At 45.6% G+C, this 19847-nt stretch overlaps 1 protein-coding gene across 1 annotated transcript in view; it reads right to left on the reverse strand.

The window, feature by feature from the left end:
- Positions 1-19847, reverse strand: part of LOC138525759 (uncharacterized) — an 815930-nt gene that overhangs the window by 47689 nt on the left and 748394 nt on the right. Inside the window, exon 19 of the mRNA XM_069635930.1 lies at positions 2451-2538. Within this exon, the coding sequence (XP_069492031.1) occupies positions 2451-2538 (88 nt within the window). The remainder of the gene's footprint in view (positions 1-2450; positions 2539-19847) is intronic.

A 19847-nucleotide genomic window follows, 5' to 3' on the forward strand; every position in this document is an offset into this window, starting at 1 on the left:
CTCTACCTCTTTTATTCCCGCTTTGTTGGACGAGGAACTTTGGCCTTGTGACTGGCCCCAGGACGAGGACTTTCCTCCTTGAGAGTAGCCTGAGGAGCATTGGGCAACCTGGCCCCGAAATATTTTAAGAGATTGGGCAACCCCATTGGGAATAAAGGTCTGTTAACATTTTTTATATTTTGTACTGTGTATTTTAGGAACATATTTATTCACAAATTGTGGTTTCATTTGTTTTAAATTCATGAAATTATTTTTAGGACCAAATTGTTACTGTTAACATCAACATTGTTATTGTTGTTGGTACCGATGAGAATATGAATAATTTGTTCTTTTCTTCAAGTTCTTTTTGAACTGAAAACAAATAATATATACATATACAAGTGAAGATGTGTTTGGGTTTGTAGCTTTGTGCATGTGCCCTATACAATTCCACATCGTTTCAACAATCTGAAACAAATCTTGCAGTCACCTGTTAGGACCCTCCAGACATTACTAGCAACATGACACCTGGACACCCTACCCCTTTCCCCGGATTTCAGCAAAAGTGAACATTTGTTTGTGGTTTTGTGGATTGGCGAAACGTTGGTCCTTATACAATTACACACCACTTCATCAATCAATCTGCACCACATTTTGCACAGATAACTGTACCGATGAGGGAGTGAAAGCCCAGGCCTCAACGGGAAGAGCAGCTAGTAATCAATTAAATAAATTAAGGTCAGGTGATATGGAATTACAGGTTCTGATTTTAGTGTTTTCCGGTGCCGAGGATTTCCTTGAAAAAGCAAACACCTGCTCTCTGTAAGGGAATGTAAAAGCTGGTGCAGTGATACATAGGTTTTTAGAGGAAATGCACACTCAGCTTGGCTAGGGTGGGCCTTTCTTTGTAATACATTTTAATTGTACTCAATGAGACAGTGCTTGGGAAGCTGTTTAAGCATGTAAAGCATTAGCAGCCTCTGTCATACACTGTTGTAAGCACTGATGTTGGGAGTCAGTTCCTTGCTGGTCAGGTGGGTAGTTAATATGGACTTGATGCAAAACGTCAGGGTTTCACAGCTGAAGTCAACAGAGTAGAAGCAGTAAATAAAGAAACACCACGTTACTGCACTATCCACTATACTTTCAATATCTGGAAAACCCAGTATCATTGGGGAAAACTTGGCAATTCAGTGACCACTCAATATGTTTAGGGACCTAGACCCAATTTACTTGGAAAGTACCAAACGGTTGAACACGTGATTGAGGCATAGCCTTAACTACTTTCACTAGGGATTTGGACAAAGGCTGAGTAACTTGTTTTGCGGTATATATGCCCTCAATGGTGCCTCAAGGAAACAATCAGTTATAAAAGAACTATCCAATACTAGAGGATGTTATGTCTTTTGTCAATGTAGATTTGTGTCATGTGCGAGATGCTTATGCTACAATGTTCTCTGCAGTGCATGATGGTTTGTAATGTATCACATATCCTACCCCAAAAAAAACGATTTGAATGTGGACACACAATGAGTAGATGCCCGCAGTGAAGCATTCTAGTGGGAAATTTGGACAGGCATTGAGAGTCATGGAGGTGAGCTCAGATTGACATACTGAGGTTTTCATCACGGGGAAAGCTTCCTGGCTTGCCGGTTCCAAATAAATGTGTCAACTTCAAGCATGAAAAGGATTCTAGGTCAAGACTGGGGGCGAGTATTGGGCTCATCTTTCTTTTTTTTTTTAATTATTGATACAGGTGATTAATCAACTGTTCAATACATTCATATTTATACAAACATTTATAAAAACATATTTAAATCACTGCAATTTTCTCATTACACCTACTTGACCAAAAGTCAAGTAGGTGCTTTTATTTTATGCTCAAGCAGCAATGTGCCTAAGTGCAACAACAGCCCAAAATAAACAAACAAAAAAAACAAAAACACATTTTTCCAAATGACTAGAGAAATGCTTCAATAGCGACAACTTCAATCAAGTAGCCCAACAGTCCAATTATGACTCCTTTTTGGCTGAAGCTATGACAGCTGGCAACATGTTAGTGCAAGTATTGCATGTTTAGTCCTAAAAATAACTTGATTAGAAGACATTTTTAACAATAACATTTTTTACCATGAAACCAGCATTTATGTCTGGCTACGGTCTTATCAGAGTGTTTCTTGCTGCACGATATTTCGACAAAGTAATTGCGAATCCATGCTTCCCTCTGACAAGCCATATGATTTCAGGCAAACCACTGCAATCTTCCAGTGCTACAGCCCGGAATCTCTTAGAAGCGGCTCTTCAAGTCCTACCAAATGTTATAGACAACTAACGTATTAACTGACCAAAAGCATTTGCTTGAAGAATCATCTACCATTAGCAGAGCATAGCTATTGCTCAGTACCATGATTCTTTGCCAACTGGCCAAGCCACTGATGAATAACTGGTAAAGAAAGTACATGATTTCTTACCTGGAGACTTATAGGAAGCCCAGACGAGCTGTAGCCTACCGGCACCACCAGAGCTGGAATGCCAGTGAAGTTTCCAAGCTGCATGAACCTGGAAAAATTTAAGAAACAGCCACCTATTAACTAGAGCTTTGGAAAAAACAGTAGTCTTGCAAAACACCAATTTCAATAATGTAAATATAATTGTTAAAAAGAATTTAAGAAAAATCTAAATATGATCAAATTTCCTCGAATAGTCATGACCCTATGCACTGCTCAATACAATATCTTCTCTCCTCAACTCCCAGGATTTCACATTGCTACTCCAATGATTGCTGGCCAGAATGAAGATATTTATAGTGATAGATTTGGTGCCGATTGGATGAGGAAATACAGTTAAGACCAGGGGTTCAAATCGCTCAAAACATGCTGTAGCTCTGTACCAAGTTATGAAGGTTTTGAGGGGAGAAAAGGGAGTACTGTGGCAATGAGGGCAGGTACATTAATTGTCAAAGGAATGAACAGGTGGCATCATATTGCTACCTAATGAGGCAAAACATGATACAGACTATACTATACAGTATAGGGAGAGTCAGCATTGTGGAGGCAGACAATTTCTTAGGCGTCATACATTTTGGCTCAGAAGGCACTTTGAGGCCATGTTTATTTTTGGCTCATAGGTGGCAAACATGTTACCATTTGTTTTGGCTCATATGTGGCACTTTAGCACCACATTTAGTTTAAGCCTGCCTCACATTGATCCATTCCAGGATGTCCAGTGCTTATCGGAAGCTCAACCCCTCCAAGACTGAATTCCAAAACTAAACATCCCGAAATCCAGACCTGGCTCTTTGCTATGAATCTCGAGGGGCTTCACGTCCCAGCTGGCCACCTGCACCAAGTCTCTTGGGTTCAACATTGACAGACAACTCTGCACAGACAAAGGCAGACACAAACGGCTTGGTACAAACTCTCTCTTTTGTGGAAAATCAAGCCATTATTCACAGAAAACTTCAGATTGGTTGTCCAAGATGGTGGTAATGCCCTTCTAGAAGGCCTTCTGACGACTACACTGACACCCCCTGTGATGTATCCTGCAGCATGGTTCAAAGGACTGCAAACTTGAAAACATCACCAGACCCTCATAGAACTGCACCGGCTCTTGCTACAAGCATGTCCCATCTTCAAATCCTGCTGCATTATCAACAAGGCTGTCATCCTGAAGTCCCCAAGATTCCTCACTTAAAAACGTAGCCTCACCGGAGGCCTATTATCCACCAGAAATATGCACATGTGCAGACTTCAACTCCGCCAGTGCAGGGCGTAAAGAACCAGAAGACTGGCCTCATCTGCCTATGGCCCAGAGTCTGGAACTTCCTCAGGTTAACACCAGACTCACAGGAAGGAGCTTAAGGCCCTCTGCAAGGAATGGCTCTTCCCCCAACACCAAGGTCCATGCATCCTCCACTCCGCACCCAGTCTGAGACTGGGTGATCTGCTCCCCTGATTTCCTCTCCTGGGTGCTTGTATACAACTTGCTGCCACATTGCCCACCCTTGCCCTCCCTCGGTTGCTAGCTGGCCGCCCCTTGTATTCCTGCTTCCATCACTGTGTCCCCTCAACCCCCAATGATTTGTAAAGCACTCTGTTGCACCCCAAAGCTAGGTCCTTGCTCAATAAATACCCTAATAAAATCTTGGGGATGGAACCTAGCACCATATAGACAGATATAAGAATAGTATTAAAGATACATAAGATGTGACCTTCAACAGAGGGTGCACACTGAATAGCACAAGGGAGGTAGGTTGAACTAGATGTATGGGGCAATGCCGCTCTTCTCTCCAATATCGATGCACCTTCTGCAACGCAACGGAGGCAGCCACCCAAGTCGCTCTCTCTGGGGCTTTAGAGGAGGCATGTGCGAAAGGCGGCGTTCTGTTTAGCAAAGTCACAACTGTTGACTTTGCAAATACCGATTTATTTCATCTGAGTGTATTTCTGTAGCATGAGCGCATACTGAAAAGTGTTTCTTGAGGGTTCTTTATTTTGCTCTATATTGATGGATCTTAATCAGGTAATCCACCGACTTTGCTTCCAACTTCTTCCCTTTTTAATCCCACACTGGATTGCCTTTGATTGTCCCATATAATATGTCAGGCTTTTGGCTTGCTACTCAAAACCCCACATGACTAAACATCAGGACCTTTAATCTTATTCTTTTATTAGATCATGAATTTGTATGTCCTCCTTTGCGGACTGGTGCGCATGGTCTTTTCGGTTATCTATACAATAACTGTGCTGGAGATCTAAGGCGTCCTTCGGCCTTCACTCTTGTTTATGCAATTACCCTAATTCGGTATGGACCAGGCAGTTATGTTTAAGGGTCCTAATCACTTTACTAAAGTCATTCTGCACCTTACGATAGAATTCCACACAGTCCCTATCCAAGTCCTCTTTGCCGATTGTGAGCTTTGGTGTCTTTCAGCCAGGTCTGTGTCTTTCATCCTGGTTCTCTTCGTTCACCTTTTATGTCATTGATGACTCAAAGATTGCATGTATCCTTCTATCTAGCGACTTTTCAATACTTTTGCATTGTGCACCCACCTGGCAATTTATATGACTAGAAACAAGTGTTACTAGAGGAATTGCAGGGTTCAGAAGCCATGAGCTATTTATATGCAAATCTTCAAAAGACACAGCAGAAGGTGGGTCATCAACTCGCACTCACTCCCAAACTCTGCAGTTGTTGCTCTCCTCACAGTGTGGTTGGCATAGGAAGAGTTCATGTGCCGACCAAAGCCCAAAGTGTATCCCTCAATACACTATTCTCTGATAGAGGGCAGTGTGTCAAAAGCCTCAACTCCACTTAAAAATGTACAGCATCTTTTCTAAGACAGTCAATCAGGATACCTTCTTATTTCTATAATGTACATGAGCCCAGGAGCAGACCACAGTCATCTTCCTTTGTCATCTTTGTGCCTCACAATGGAGCAGCGCCAGCAGCAAAGATATCAGAGCCCCTTCATTTTTGTTGGGTTTTAATGCCTCTCTTTATGCCACAGCCTCCATACAACTGCTCACAAAGCGCTGTGCCTTGTGCACTAGTTGCTGACAACACTGGATAGCAGACTTAACTCCCTGGAGATTTTAAGTTAGTTGTAGTTGGTCAAGTGGAGAAAAATCAGAACGGGTTGAAGACACATGCACACTAGAGGAGTGGGGTCACCATTTGGGGGGTAGGAAGTCTCAGGCAGGCCCAGTACGGCAGCAAAGTTGAAAGTTAGTAAGAGAAATGGGGCAATGTAGAAGGAGATAGCATGGCAATACAACTGTGAAGACAGAAGCAAATTGCAGGCTGAAAAAGGCTGAAGCGAAAGAAAATGTGTCCTATCCGACGAACTAGCAAAGAGGACCAGGGTTTGAAAGACTTTGTAGGTGCTCTATCGGAATCCTTTGTGCAGCAATGTGTTGAGATATATGCTGCTTTTTTGGGGAGGAGATTCGTCTGCATGTAATGATTGTGGGAGATCTCAATGCTAATTGTATCCCCAGTTTGGACAGTGATAGCTCGCTAGTGACGGAAGAACAAAACTTGAAAAGTAGAACAAGAATGGATGGTAAATTATGGGTTGACTTTCGGTGGTTGGAATTTAAGGGTTGCTAATAGTGCTATTGCAGCAATGCTTTAGAGATAAAATAAAACAGAAGAAAAGGTTTAAGAGGGACCCTGTAAGTGGTAAAATGGCAGCGCAACGATTAACCCATCGCTTTGATCCAATAATTCAGAAAAAGAAGAAAGTGTTAAGAAGAGAAATAAGGGGTTTAGGGAGTATGGGTATGGCCGCTGTGGAATATACGGCAAGCGTCAGACAATTAATGCAGAGATACAAAAACTGGATTAAAGCCTATACATGTATCCTGCTTCAAAATGAGGGAGAGAGAATGCTTCAAATATTGACATTTCTGGGAAGTGATTAACAGGATAGACCTTTAAGAATATGCATTAAGCAACCCTATTCCCGAGAATATCTGGGTGAAGCATTTTTAGTATTTATAAAAGGAGTCTGATATTAACATTCCCTTTGACCTTCAGGACACACTGTGGGCTTTGTCATCATCAGTAGAGTCAATCAAAGGCTATCATTAGGAAAGCTCCAATACGAGGGCATCAGGCCCCAATGGGCTTTCTAATGCTGTTTGAAAGGATGACTCTTTGTTGCGGGCCTATATATTCTGTTTGCTGAGAAAGTACTGACAAGAACGACTCCTCCTTACTGGAATCTTGACATGACAGTTCCAATATACAAGGGGGTTAGGAAAAGTCCATCTAACTATCTCCATTTTTGACAGAGTAAAATCTTTGCGGTTTTGGTACTAAGGGAATTGGAGGGTTGGCCAACCCGTGGTTGTCAACAAAAGTACCAAAATGGCTTCTGGAGGGGGTTGGACACCACCCTAAACAGCTTTGTGGTTAGCTGCTTAAAGGAGTTGATAAGGGCTGGCAGTTCGCCCATATACATCTCTAGGATTGACTATTCAACTGCATCAAGTCGAATCTTGGTCCACCGTTATGACACTAACTTTCTCCAGGTTCGGTTGAATGGGTAGGGTGCTCTGATGGAGTGCTTTCAAACCAGAAGGGGTCTCCATCAGGGCTGTGCATTAGCTTTGTGCCTGTTCAACCTTTAACTGTCAGATTTGGGAGAATTCCTGTCAAAATCATCTTTCGCACCCACCTTGACAGTACCCTACCTAACCTATGCAGATGATGTGATTCTCCTTGATAGAGCCCCAGTGGGCCTACAGAGGCAGCGGATTTGATACGAGAATATTCTATTTTTAAAAAAATGAACCGCGTATTAATGAGAATAAAACCTGTATTATTAGGTTTAATTATAACACCAAAAAGCACATGGGCTATTCTTGGACCATGAGAGGACGGATGGTGGCTCCATTCCATAGCCTTACCTATTTGTGTTTTAGACTGGATATAGCAGACAATGTTGGTATTATAATGTAGCGAATCATGTCTAAGGCAACACAACTAGCAGCCCAAATAAAGAAAATGAAACCAGGTTCTGTCGTTTTTCAATCTGTCCTCGGTTAAATTACTATGAAATTAAAGCCACACCAAAGCTATTATATTGTATGTAAATAGCTCAGAATACCAGAGCTTTAAATTATGATAAGGTGAAATCCAGCATGTGGAACCGGGCCTTGAATCTGACCAACTGTGGCCAGCTTGAAGCCTTACGCTTCGAGTTGGGTTTGACATTGTTGCCATCTGGAGTGTAGGATTCTGACCTTCTATAGAAAACTGTTAGTTACTCAAGTCGGTTCTTTATATTCTGACCTTGCTGATGCTCTGAAATAAGCTATGTTTAGACCTTTGATCAATTTTAAAAAGCAAGCTGATCTGGTACTTGGTAGCTGCGATGAGACTTTGGACGACCTCATCTGTAACCCAATTGCTGTAAAAAATGGTTGTTAAAATAGGATTGGATGTCGACAATATCTGAGATGAGGTCTACTAAATTGTACGAGAGCTTGTCTCCTCAAGATAAACCTTTGGGGAGATAACGAGTCACCTAAAAATAATTCCTAATGGGTACAGGTGTTTGCAATTTTTGCAAAATTGGTTAAATGTACTCCCGACGGGTGAAATATGTTCAATTAGATCTTCACCTGATGGTGACCTAGGAGGGTGAACGCTCTGTATGAACGATCAAGTGACACAGACAAGGGAACATATTGTGGTTGGCTGCCCGTATTTGCAAAATCAGAAAATGTTGAGGTTGGGTCAGCTTGTGCACAAACCAGATTACCTAGACACAGGGGATTTCTTTAGACAAATCTCGAGTGGTGAGGAAACTGTTGCGACTATCTCAGTGATTCAAGATTCTTCAACAGGCAGTTTTTGTTTGAATTCGGTGGCGATCATGGCAATAGTATTCATCACTAAAGAGTGTACATCCAGTAATGTTAAAACTATCTTGATTGTAATATGTATAACAAGGCATAAAATAAGCAGTGTCGCAGTTCAATTTGCTATAAAGTTCTGGTGATTTACTAATTAAATTGTCACTTGTGTAGCACAGATTGCTATTTAAATTAGCCTGTTCAAAGAAAGCGCGGCTCACCAGTGCATTTATCTCTTGCCCTCAGGGGTCTCTCCACACTGTTCCCAGTTCACTGGTAATCCAAAGGGGCTAATGGAGAGAGTGCAACAGTAATCTCCTCCACTCTCAAAATTGCCAAAGACCCCAAAAATAGTATCGGTGCCCACAACACAGTGTAGTACCGGGGCTGGAGGGCCGGGCCTGCTGGCCAATTGTGAGGGGCAGTTGAACCACGAGAGGCTGTGCAGAACCGGAATGGCCCTGCACAGCGAGGAGTGTACGGAGCGCGCCTGCTGCAAGGGTCAGTGACACTGTTGGAGGAACATGGGTCACGCACGGAGAGACCCACCAACGATGTTGGTGAAGAGGCTGTGTGCATAGATCCGTCCGAAGCAAAGGGGAATCTGCCTGAGGCAGAGAGAAAGTGGCAAGGACGGAGCAGCAGCAGCAGGAGGCTGGGCCATTGCCGTGGGGTTTGCTCCCCAGTGCTGAGGGAGGTTGCATCGCATGAATGAGATCAGTGCCCCTCTGGACTACATAAAGTCATGCCCGCCGCGAGCTGGGCGGCTGCTGTGGAGCACCCTGATCACCAGTTGCAGCGATGAGTGGGCAGCAGGGGCTCCCAGTGTGGATCCCGCAGCAAGGTGAATAGTGCATGCTGGTAGAACCACCTGCTATGGGTTTGGGAAGCCAAACACTGCATATAACCCCAAGAAGCACCTCCAGCTGGGGTAGCGGTCTACACTCATGGAGAAGGCCTGGAACCCAGCAAAGGCTGCAGTACAAGTACAGAGTAAGGGGTAATTACTCGCAGGCAATATCAGTCAGCCTGTTGTGGAATAAGCAATAAATAAGCAGCAGAGTTGTGGACGTGGGGGAGCCAGCTGACAAATAGCCCAGTGTGGTGCTGCGAGGAGGAGGTCTCAGAGCCCAGGTCAGAGGCATTCTCATGTACTCATAATGCTCGCTGGCCAGGACAATGAAGGGAGCGGGTGCGCCGAAAGGGGGAACTACGGACCGCTTTACTACCCCACCGACAAAGCAGGCGGCAGGCCCTGCAGACCAGCCACTGACACCAGGAGACACAGAACCACCACAGGCGGCGAATGCCCTCGACCTACACCGAGTACTGGAGACAGTTCAAAGTGGGTTTGAGTCAGTCAACATAAAACTAAATGGCATCACAGTAGATGTATCCCCCATAAGGGTGCAGCTTGAAAGAGAAATGCACCGTATCACGGAAGCATTAGCAGCACTGAGGAGGCAGGTGAAAGGCCAAATGCAAAGACCTGGGATCCAGGTCACGCAGGAATAACGTATGCATCATCAGGGTCCTGGAGGATGCACTGGACAGCAACATGGAGCTGGCCATGGAAGGCCTGTTGTGGGAGCTGCTGGGGAGGCCGGCTGGTCAACTCACTCCGTAGTGGAGCGTGCGCATAGGGGCCTGGCAGCCAAGCCTAAACCTGGCGAATTTCCTCACCCCATTATTGCTCACGTAATGAACTATCGGGACAGGAACTTAAATTTGCGGGCTGCATGAGAGAAAAAGGTCCTCCAGATTGGCTCGAATACTATTGATATTTACCCTGACTACATGGTGGCCTGCAGCATGAGAGAGACACATTCCAGGGAGTCAAAAATCTGCTGAGAGAAAGAAATTTACAAAACCCCATACTATTCCCTGCACGATTTAGGGTTCAATTTAACTGCAAAAACTACTTAGCAACCTCATTCATCGAGTCCAAAATCCCGCTTCCGAGAGACTGTCGGTGCTGCCAATTGTACATCAGGGTGGGAGCTAGTGACGGCACTCACTGCAATTTATCTCTGCTGAGTTACGGGTAGATGGCATTAATCCTGACCAGAGAGTTGGTATATGTATTCTGGACCTAGGTTCGCTTTATGGTTCAAGTCTCACCCTGGGCGGTTGGGGGGGGGGGGAGGTTTGTTGGGGAGGTGGGGGGGTGGGTAACAACATGACCAATGTTTGTGTGGTGCTGAGGGGGGATTGGGGTGTGCTCGGGTTGTTGGTTTGGAGGGTAAACCGAAATCGCCCTTAGTGAAAGCTCATTGTATGTTTTGTGTAGCAAGGCAGGCTCCACAAGATTACAAGCTGTGGGAACTGCAAATATGGCACATGCGACCGGATTAACTGCGCCGGTGACTCTGCTATCCTGGAATGTCCATGGGCTCGGGAACCCCATTAAAAGCCGCAAGGTAATCACAGATGCCAATAATAACGGGGTTAAGATTCGTTTTCTTCAGGAGGCAGCAGGCAGAGAGTGTTGTGAAAGGATGGGGGAGCAGGAAGTACTACACCTTGTATTCAACGAGGTCTAGAGGAGTATTTGTATTTATTAACTTTTATATAGCGCTTTACGCCAAAGCGCTTTACATAAAACAACAATAATACATTAGAAGCGATAGAATACAATTCATGAGTCAAATAAACAAGAACAGTGTCCAGAACAATGTGCCAAGTTCATAATGTAGAAACCAGGGCAGGGAAGGAGGAGGGGGAAAAGTAGAGAAGGGCTGTCAGGAGGGGGTTTGAAGAAGGTAGGATTTTAGGGAGGAACGGAAGGAAGAGTATGAGGAAATGGAGCGAATGGGGAGAGGTAAGGAGTTCCAATGGAGTGGGGCAAGGAGCTGAAAGGATCGGAAACGAGAGGAAGCACCAGGAGAGGGTGGGACAGAGAGAAGGAAGAGGTCAGCAGAACAGAGGGCACGAGGGGGAGAGTAGAAAGAGGAGGGAGGAAAGGTAAGGAGGGGCAAGATCGTGAAGAGATTTAAAGACAAGACAGAGGAAGTTGAATTTAAGTTCAGAGTGAAAGGTAAGCCCGCCCAGTGAGGAGAGCGAGGAGGAGATGGAATCATAAGGAGAGAGGGAGCAGAGAGTGCAGATAGAGTGGAAGAGGGATTTGAGGGTTGTGGGGGGGGTGGCAAGATGAAAGGCTGAGAGGCCGAAGAGGAGAGCAGAGCAGTAGAAGAGACGGGAGAAGATGTGGGAGGAAAGTAATAGTTTGGTGGCATGTAAGGAGAGGGAGGAACAGATTTTACGAACATTATAAAGATGGTAGCACAGGAAGTAAGCGAGATATGGTGATTAAAGTTGAGGTTAGAATCAAAATGGAGGCCGAGATTGCAGGCAGAAGCAGAGATGGGGAGGTTAGTATGGAGAAAAAGGATGGAAGGTGGGGGGCAGGGGTGAGGAAGAGTGTTGGCAGGAAAGAATAGAATTTCGTTTTTGTCAATTTAAGGTAAGAAAGTGGGAGCACATCCAAGTTTTGATAGCCGTGAGGCAGGAAGAGAGTTTGAGGTGAATGTCAGGAGTGAAGGAAGAAAAGGAAAGGAAGAGCTGGGTACATCAGCATAAAAGTGGTGAGAGATACCGAAGGAAGAGTTGATTGGGGACAGAAATGAGGTGTAAAGTGAGAAAAGAAAGGGGCAAAGTAAGGAGCCTTGGGGAAGACCATAGTCGAGGGTGTGAGTAGGGGAGGAACGGCCGCCCCAGGAGACGGCGAAAAAGCGATTGGAAAGGTAGGAGGAAAACCAGTTGAGCCCAGAGCCATTGAGACCAAATGAGGATAGAGTGTCAAGGAGTAAAGGGTGATCGACGGTGTCAAAGGCGGCAGAGAGGTCAAGGAGAATGAGAATAGAAGAATGTTTGGAGTAGCGAGCAGTAAGAAGGGGATTAAGAATGGAGGTAAGAGCAGTTTCAGTGGAATTCTTAGGACAAAACAGAGATTGAATAGGGGTGTTAGAGGGAAAAAGAAGAGAGTTTGGAGTAGACTAGTCGTTCAAGGAGCTTGGAGAGGAAGGGTAAAGAGAGATGGGGCGAAAGTTGGAATCCAGGAGGGGGTTAGCTGAGGGTTTTTTCATGATGGGGATGATAGTAGCGTGTTTGAAGGCTGTAGGAAAGGTAGCAGTGCGGAGACAAATGTTGAAGAAAAAGGTGAGATAAGGTATGAGAAGAGGGTAGATTTTGGGAATTGGAGGAGTGGGTAGAGGATCAGAGGGGGCAGCTGTAGGTCGAGTTTTGGACAAGGGGAAGGAAATATCAGGATTAGTGACGGGTGAAGTTAGCCAAGAAGGAGGGAGGGGTGGAGTGAGATGGAGAATGGGGAGATTAAGAGGGGGAAGAGTAGAATGTTTTGGTGAAAAGTGAGCATTTTAGAGGAGAAGAAGTCAGCGAAGTTGGAGGGGGAGAAAGGAGAGGCGATAGTGTAGTCAGGGGTGGGAGGGGAGAGAAGACGAGTTAGTGTTTGGAAGATTCGTCTAGGATGAGAAGCTTGAGAGTGGAGAAGGTTAGAGAAGTAGGAACGTTTAGCAGAGCTAATACAAAAATCGTAAAAGGAGTGGCAAGAGAAGTAGGAGAAGTCTGGTGAGGCATGTTTAAGCCAGCGTCTTTCAAGGCGTCAGAGGAAACGGCACATTGACAGAAGGTGGTAGGAAAGCCAGGGTTGGGTGGGCTTTCGAGAGGGGCGGAAGGGGGAAAGATGGTAGAGTAGGTCAAGACTGGAGGAGAGAGAAGAGGATAGATTATCCTCTAGAGCATCATTAGCAGAGAGAAGAAAAGTGAGAGGGGGAAGGAGGAGGAGCAGGTTTTAAAGAAGTGGGAGGGGTTGAAATCACGAAGGTCTCATTGGGAGAAAGAGATAGGAGATGAGGGGGAGGAAGGGGAGAGACAGGGGGAGTGAGGGAGAAGGAGAGTAGGACATCGTCAGAAAGATAGGAGGGGAGTGAAGAGAAGATCAAGAGTGGAGCCTGAAGAGTGAGTAGGTGAGGTGGGAAGGAGAGTAAGAAGATAGGAATCGAGTATAGAAAAAAGGGGGGAGGAATGGTGAGAGGTGGATAGATGGAGGTTAAAGTCGCCAAAAATGGTGAGGGGGGTAGGGGAGATGAGAGAGAGGAAGTGGTCAAAGTCATTACAGAAGGAGTTGAGAGGGCCGGGAGGGCGGTCAATAATTACAAAAGAAACAGCGTGTGGGTAAGTGAACTTTTTGTACAGGTGTTCAAAAGAAGGTAAAACAGGGAGAGGAGTAGGACAGGGGGAAGACAGACAGTTGGGATGATGGAGAAGACAAAGGCCGCCACCATGGCCAGAGGGGCAAGGGACGCGAGTTAAGGAGGAGGAAGTGAGAGAAGCAGGTACAGTAGAATAAAGGGGGGGGATCCAGGTTTCCGTAATACATAGGAAATGAAGATTTAGTCGAAGAAACATGTCCAGTGCAGCAGCAGTCTTGTTACAGAGAGATCTTGTATTCCAGAGGGCAATGATGATGTTGGAGGGTGCAACGACAGTGGGGTAGATGAGGTTTGGGCGGTGAGTAAGGATAAAAGGGTGTTGGGTTAAATGGGGTGGGACGGGGAGGGGGGTGGATTGAGATGGCCATGATGAGGCGGTGGAGGGAAAGGAAGAAGGGCCTATTAATGGAACGGGGAGAGGGGTGAGGAAGCGAAGGAGAGAGTGGAGGGGAATGAGAGTTGGGATCTTGCATACCTGAAGGAGCAGTTGGAGGCGTAGTAGAAGAGTGGGAAAATGATGAGGGGGCAGAGAGGAATAGGTTGCCAGGAGGACCCTAATGGAATCTGCTGAGATGAGGGAAGGAGGGGGGGAACAATTCAAGGGAGGGGAAGAATGGCACAGTGGGATTGGCCAGTGAGCTTAAGCCGATGTACGATGATCCAGTGTAAGTGAAGTGGGACTTAGCAGGAGGCTTCAGTAGGAGAGATAGCCGAAGACGTAGGGGCTGAGATGCTAGACCATAGATGGGGGCTGTGCATGGGCAGGAGTCCGGTGACCTCCAGAGCGTAGCGCCGTAGGAGGAGGAGGTAGGGGAGCTCCGTAAGACAGTTTTACTGGGGGAGGTGCTCGAATTTAGACAGCCGTAGGTCCCAACAAAAGTGGAAGCAGCAATGGGATTGTAGCAAAGTCAATAGCGAAAATCAAGGCGCAGTGCTGTAGTCGTGTAGCTGTAGAAAGGGACATCAGAAGAAGTAGGTACAGTTGAAAAGTCAGTTGGGTGGCGTTTGGGAGCAGAGGGCTCAATAGACAAGTGTGGAGCAAACAATCACAGGATGAAGGCAGAGGTGGGTTAGGGTGCACTGTTCTAGCAGAGAGAGAGAGATCCACGGCTCAGTGCACCAATCGAGGAGCCATAGAAGGAAGGGTCATAAGAGGATGTTCGCTGGTAGTGTGCACTTGGGAGCGGAGGGCTTGATGTTCTAGGGCTCCAGGCTGAGAAGGTCCAAGGAGGCAACGCATGTAGGGTGCCAGACAGTCGTTGGTTGAAGAAAAAGCCACACAGCCAGGATCAGAGTGGGGCAGAGGTGGGCCCGTGGAGGAATGGGCCATAGAAGCACCAGCAGCGCGAAAGCTCAAGAGGAGGTGGCCAGACGGCCTGGGTTTATGTGTCGATCAGGCAGGAGCTGCAGAGGCTCGAGAGGAGCCGGTGGTGGTGAAGCAGAGATGGATAATTTGTTGCGGATCTTTCATGCAAGGTTGAGAATCGCAGGAGGAGTCGGGTGCGCTCAAATGCAGGATGCAGGCATGAGCCGCTCGGTCAAGTAAACAGCTGGCTGGGTGCACACCAATGTGGTATGCAGGCAGGAGCAGCGCAGTCGGGGCAGAACCACTGGTTGGAGGTGTGTCCCTGGAGAGATGAAACGTGGGAGCGCCTGCAGTGAAGGAGCACCAGAGGAGCAGGCCAGGCAGCCCAGGCTAGTACGCTAGTCGGACTACGACCGTAAGGCCCGAGAAGAGCCGGCCGAAGCAGAACGCAGGTAGACTAGCAGCTGCCGGGCCCTGAGCTGGCAAGGCTGAGAGTCGCAGGGGCTGGTAGGGTACTCACAGTCGTAAGAAGCAGGTGGATGACACATCAATAGGTCAAGAGCAGGACTGGGGGTGCGTACCCAGAGGCACGGAACGTGGTGACTCTTGCAGGCCCGGAGCTCAGGTGAAGGAGGGTAGGTAGCCAGCCAGTGCACTGATCAGGTCCGCCGCAGCAAGGACTCAAGGACGCCGAGCAACGTGAAGGCACAGGAAGTCGAGACACAGTAGGATCTTGTACAGGCGAGATTGTGAGACACAAGAAGAGGAACTCTGCCGTGTAGTTCCGCAGCGTAGGGGTTAAAGTAGGCTGGAGGCCATGTTGGCGCACACACCGTGGAGAACCGTGAGATGATTATATTGATTCATCAGTCTCCGTAGTTTAGCTTTATTGGGACTGTGATAGAGGAAGGGGGGCTATGCCTTGGTACACGGGACACTGTATGGACGGAAAGTACTATTGGTGAACGTTTACAGCCCTAACGAAGAGGCACTTGGTCTCTGCTATACCTACCCGATAGCACTGGTGATATTTGGGAGTGGGGGGGTGGGTTGAACACTATAGTAGAAGTAGAACTGGATCGGACATCGACTGCACCCTGTGCACCTACCAACGCTGCCAAGATCATTCATACATATATGGAAGACTTGAGCTTTATGGATGTGTGGAGGGTAATGCATAGAGGGGAGAGGGGATATACGTTCTTCTCTACAGTGCACGATATGCACTCCAGGATAGATGTGTGGCTGGTGACTGGGTCCTTCCTGTCGGTGACTGAGGAGTGTCGGATCCTCCCCGTACTATCTCCGACCACTCTACGATACTGCTGTTGTTGCACTTGGTGATTCAAACCTACCCTACAGCGCTGAGGGATCCAGTGTTCAACACTAACCTGCAGGACCAAATTGCGCTGTATTTTGAGACCAACGTGGGCATGGTTTAATCACCAACAACATTATGGCAGGCATTTAAGGCATATTGTTGTATTTTTTATTCATTTATATGGCGCTCCCAACCCAGAGGTATCTGGGCGCGGTACAGTTTAACAGTTACAGGCAGGTACAATGAAACAATTTTACATTCAAGTTTTTTCCAATATTTACAAGCAAGCATATTAACAATGAAACAATTTTACATTTACGTTTTCCAATAATTACAAATGCCGTATATACATGGTGTGATCCTATCCACGGAATTCAGGGTACTAAAAGGCATTTTGGATGAGTTGAAGCGTCATGAGGCCACATTAGCTGGTCTGCAGCAGACATGTGCTACATCGCCTACCCCTCAGCTTAGAAATTATATGAAAGCAAGCCTAGATGGGTTCAGGGATGCAGCTGATGGGGAATTGAAATACTTGGACAGACCTGTGATGGACAGACGCTATGGAGAGGCAGATAGGCCAGGCAAATTATTAGGCAATGCAGTGAAGCGAGAGGGGGAGTACACATATCCCATGCATCGTGGGTGAGGTCGAAGTGACTGTAGGGGACTGTACGTATGAAATGGGAAAGGTTGGTCCCTCCGGTCGGGATGGGAGGGATGCGGGGACCTGGGTGCTCCAGATTTCAAGTTGCATTTCCTAGCGGCTCAGGCACATTACGCATCATGCTGGGTTAGGGAGTGCCCGGAGCTACCTCATTCCCGACTGGAAAAGCTGCAGGTACAATCGGCCCCAATGATCCTGCTGTTGGCAGGCAACAAGTACCAAAGGGCACAGACATTAGAACCAGTGGAATCGACATGTAAGGCTTGGAATAGGTGGTATATTAAAACAAATACACAGATGCCTTATGACCGAAACATACCGTTATGGGGATTGACAGGGGTGAAGCCCACCACAGAGAAACTTCTTGAAAGAGTGGAAAAGAGCAGGAATGCAAACGGTTGGGGATTTATAGCTTGAGGCAGGTTTGTAGACTGGGAGACCATGTGTCCACCTATAGGGGACTCCCCCTGCAAAAGCTCCAATATCGAAGTATAAAATCAGCAATAGCAGCACACTGGACTGGGTTCCCATCCGAACCAGACTCATGTTTGTTTGAGATACATACTCACGCCAGGGGGAAGTCTACCATCTCGGCCTTGTGTAAGCTGGCACAGACAATTCTATCATGTAAAGGCCCGGATAGTAGAACACAGTGGGAAACTGACCTGGGGTAGCGATACCGGAAGAGCTATGGGAACGTAAATGCCAATTGATAAGGGGAGTGTCTATGAACACAAGATATCGACTTATACACTTCAAGATTGTAAATGGACTGTATGACAACCCTGTGAGAGTCTCCAAGTTCAGCCCCCTCGGCACAGAGGGATGCCCATGATGCAAAAGCACAGATGCCAACCTGATACATATGATTTGGGATTGCCGCAGACTAGAGAACTACTGGGGGAAGGTCAAGGATACTTTAGATGCGATACTGGGGCGAATGTTGCACCTTACACATATGCAATGTATCCTGGTTATACAGAGGAAATGGATGCAACAAACCGTAGGCTACTGAACGTATGTTTGGTATTGGCAAAGAGGGCTATTCCAAAACGATGGACATGGAAAAATCCCCCCACATGGTCAGATTGGCTCCATGATGTAATGTGGCCCAACTCGGCAGAGGAACCATACCTAACCCTAGGGATAATTGTTTTGTGGATGGGCTGACGGGGCTCGGAGGGGCAAGGTTCAGGGGTGAAACATAAATGTATAAGGGCTACCCACTGCCACGCAAATGATGTTGCACGATGAGGTTTTGTTGCAGGTTGCATGGAGCCCTATGTTTAATATCCTGTCAATGCAATGAGTACTCACACAGTGTATGTTAAATACAGTTGTTTAAAAAAAAAATCCTCAATGACCAGCAAGGGCCAACTTGTCCACCTGAAGTTGACAATTACCTTGCCTGCTGCAACACCATACTACATACTTAGTCTCAGGCTATGACTTTCCTTTTAACATTGAAAACTTTTTGATTTATGAAACATTTTAACTTCTCCTTGCAGAGCAAATGATGCGTCAAGCATGTGGACCATAATATATACAGACGCTGTCCTGTGCAACACTGACGAACAGCTGCACAGAGACCGGCACTGAAAACCTGTTTTCAGAGTCTTTTAATCATATCTATTTATTTATTTGTGTCCATTCATGCAGCTAACCTTTACATTTTACAGACACTCATCGGACTAATGTCTCACTTCAGCAGTACACACCCATGCTGTATTGTTGCTCATTTTAGGTCTTGTGTACAAATAACTTCTGGTGTCATTAAAAATATGAGTACAAAATTGATAATCAAATATGTAGGTTTGCTAATCAAGTGAAAATTAAATGGGTAAACCCTTTTTTTTTGTTATCGAGGGACTGTCTTTCGTAGAGGAGGAGACATGTAGAAAAAAAGAGTGAAAGACGGTTACTACACTCTTAATTCAACTTTTGTTAAAGGATTAGTGTGCCATCACCAGAAAACATTTAGTAGACCGGTGTAATTAGAACAGACTCCGTACCATTCAGAAAAAGAGCATATTTTATTTAAAAATCAGTTGCATGGAAAAATGATTTTAAAAAACATTATGGACTTATTCAATTACAAATGTTTAGACAATAAAACAGTAAACCAGAGATAGTTTACATTAGTCTAATCTAAAAGGTGGGGTTAGTACGTGATCATGTAATATGTCTGCCTAAGTGATTTTCTTATTTTAAAAATTGCAGATCTTTACCAACAGTTGCATAGACATTCATCACTTTTTCAGTTCATTGCATACAATTCTGTTGATCCACAGGCACACTGTTTATAACTACAGAGATAGGAGATTGTAGTCTGTCAGTGAAACCGAGTTCTTTGTAGCCTGTGAGATGGTCGACATATGTTTCGGCTGTTGTACAGTTAATGAGGCACTATCTCCAGTGCTTTACGTAATTATAGCCATCTTCAGGACAAAAACACTTATTTTCTGATGTTGTGTATAAATCACAGACCCCTTCTTTTGGGAAGATATTAAGCACCCTCTAAAATAAAAGAGCATATAAAAACTATTCAAAAACATTAGTGACAGAAAATATTGTTTTTTTATTATTTAAAAAAAATTGGTAGAGTCATGTCATTTCACTAATTGTCCTGGGCACTAACCTTTTAGTTTGAAAGCATGTTGAATCAGAGCAGATTGCCTGTTTTAGGGGATATAGCATTCATTTTACCAAGGTGGAGGCTTCTAGTTATGCCTGCATCTCTCAGTTGCCTCGTTCATACTGATTATAGTTGCCAATATCTATTTGTCATTAACCATACTGACCTGTTTGGGAGATGGACTGGTCTTTTATCGTTATTTTGTAATAACGTTGTGCCTTCGTATATTACTCCTACACATTGAATTGTTGTTCATCAATTTGCAGGATTGCTGGTTGCAAGCGGTCCGTCTGCACCAAGAGATCAGACGAATGGGTCTCAGCGTTATTTGCATGGGCACAT

The sequence above is a fragment of the Ambystoma mexicanum genome, chromosome 7p, assembly GCF_040938575.1.
Source record: "Ambystoma mexicanum isolate Mex_15411 chromosome 7p, UKY_AmexF1_1, whole genome shotgun sequence".
In the NCBI taxonomy this organism is placed as follows: Eukaryota; Metazoa; Chordata; class Amphibia; order Caudata; family Ambystomatidae; genus Ambystoma; species Ambystoma mexicanum.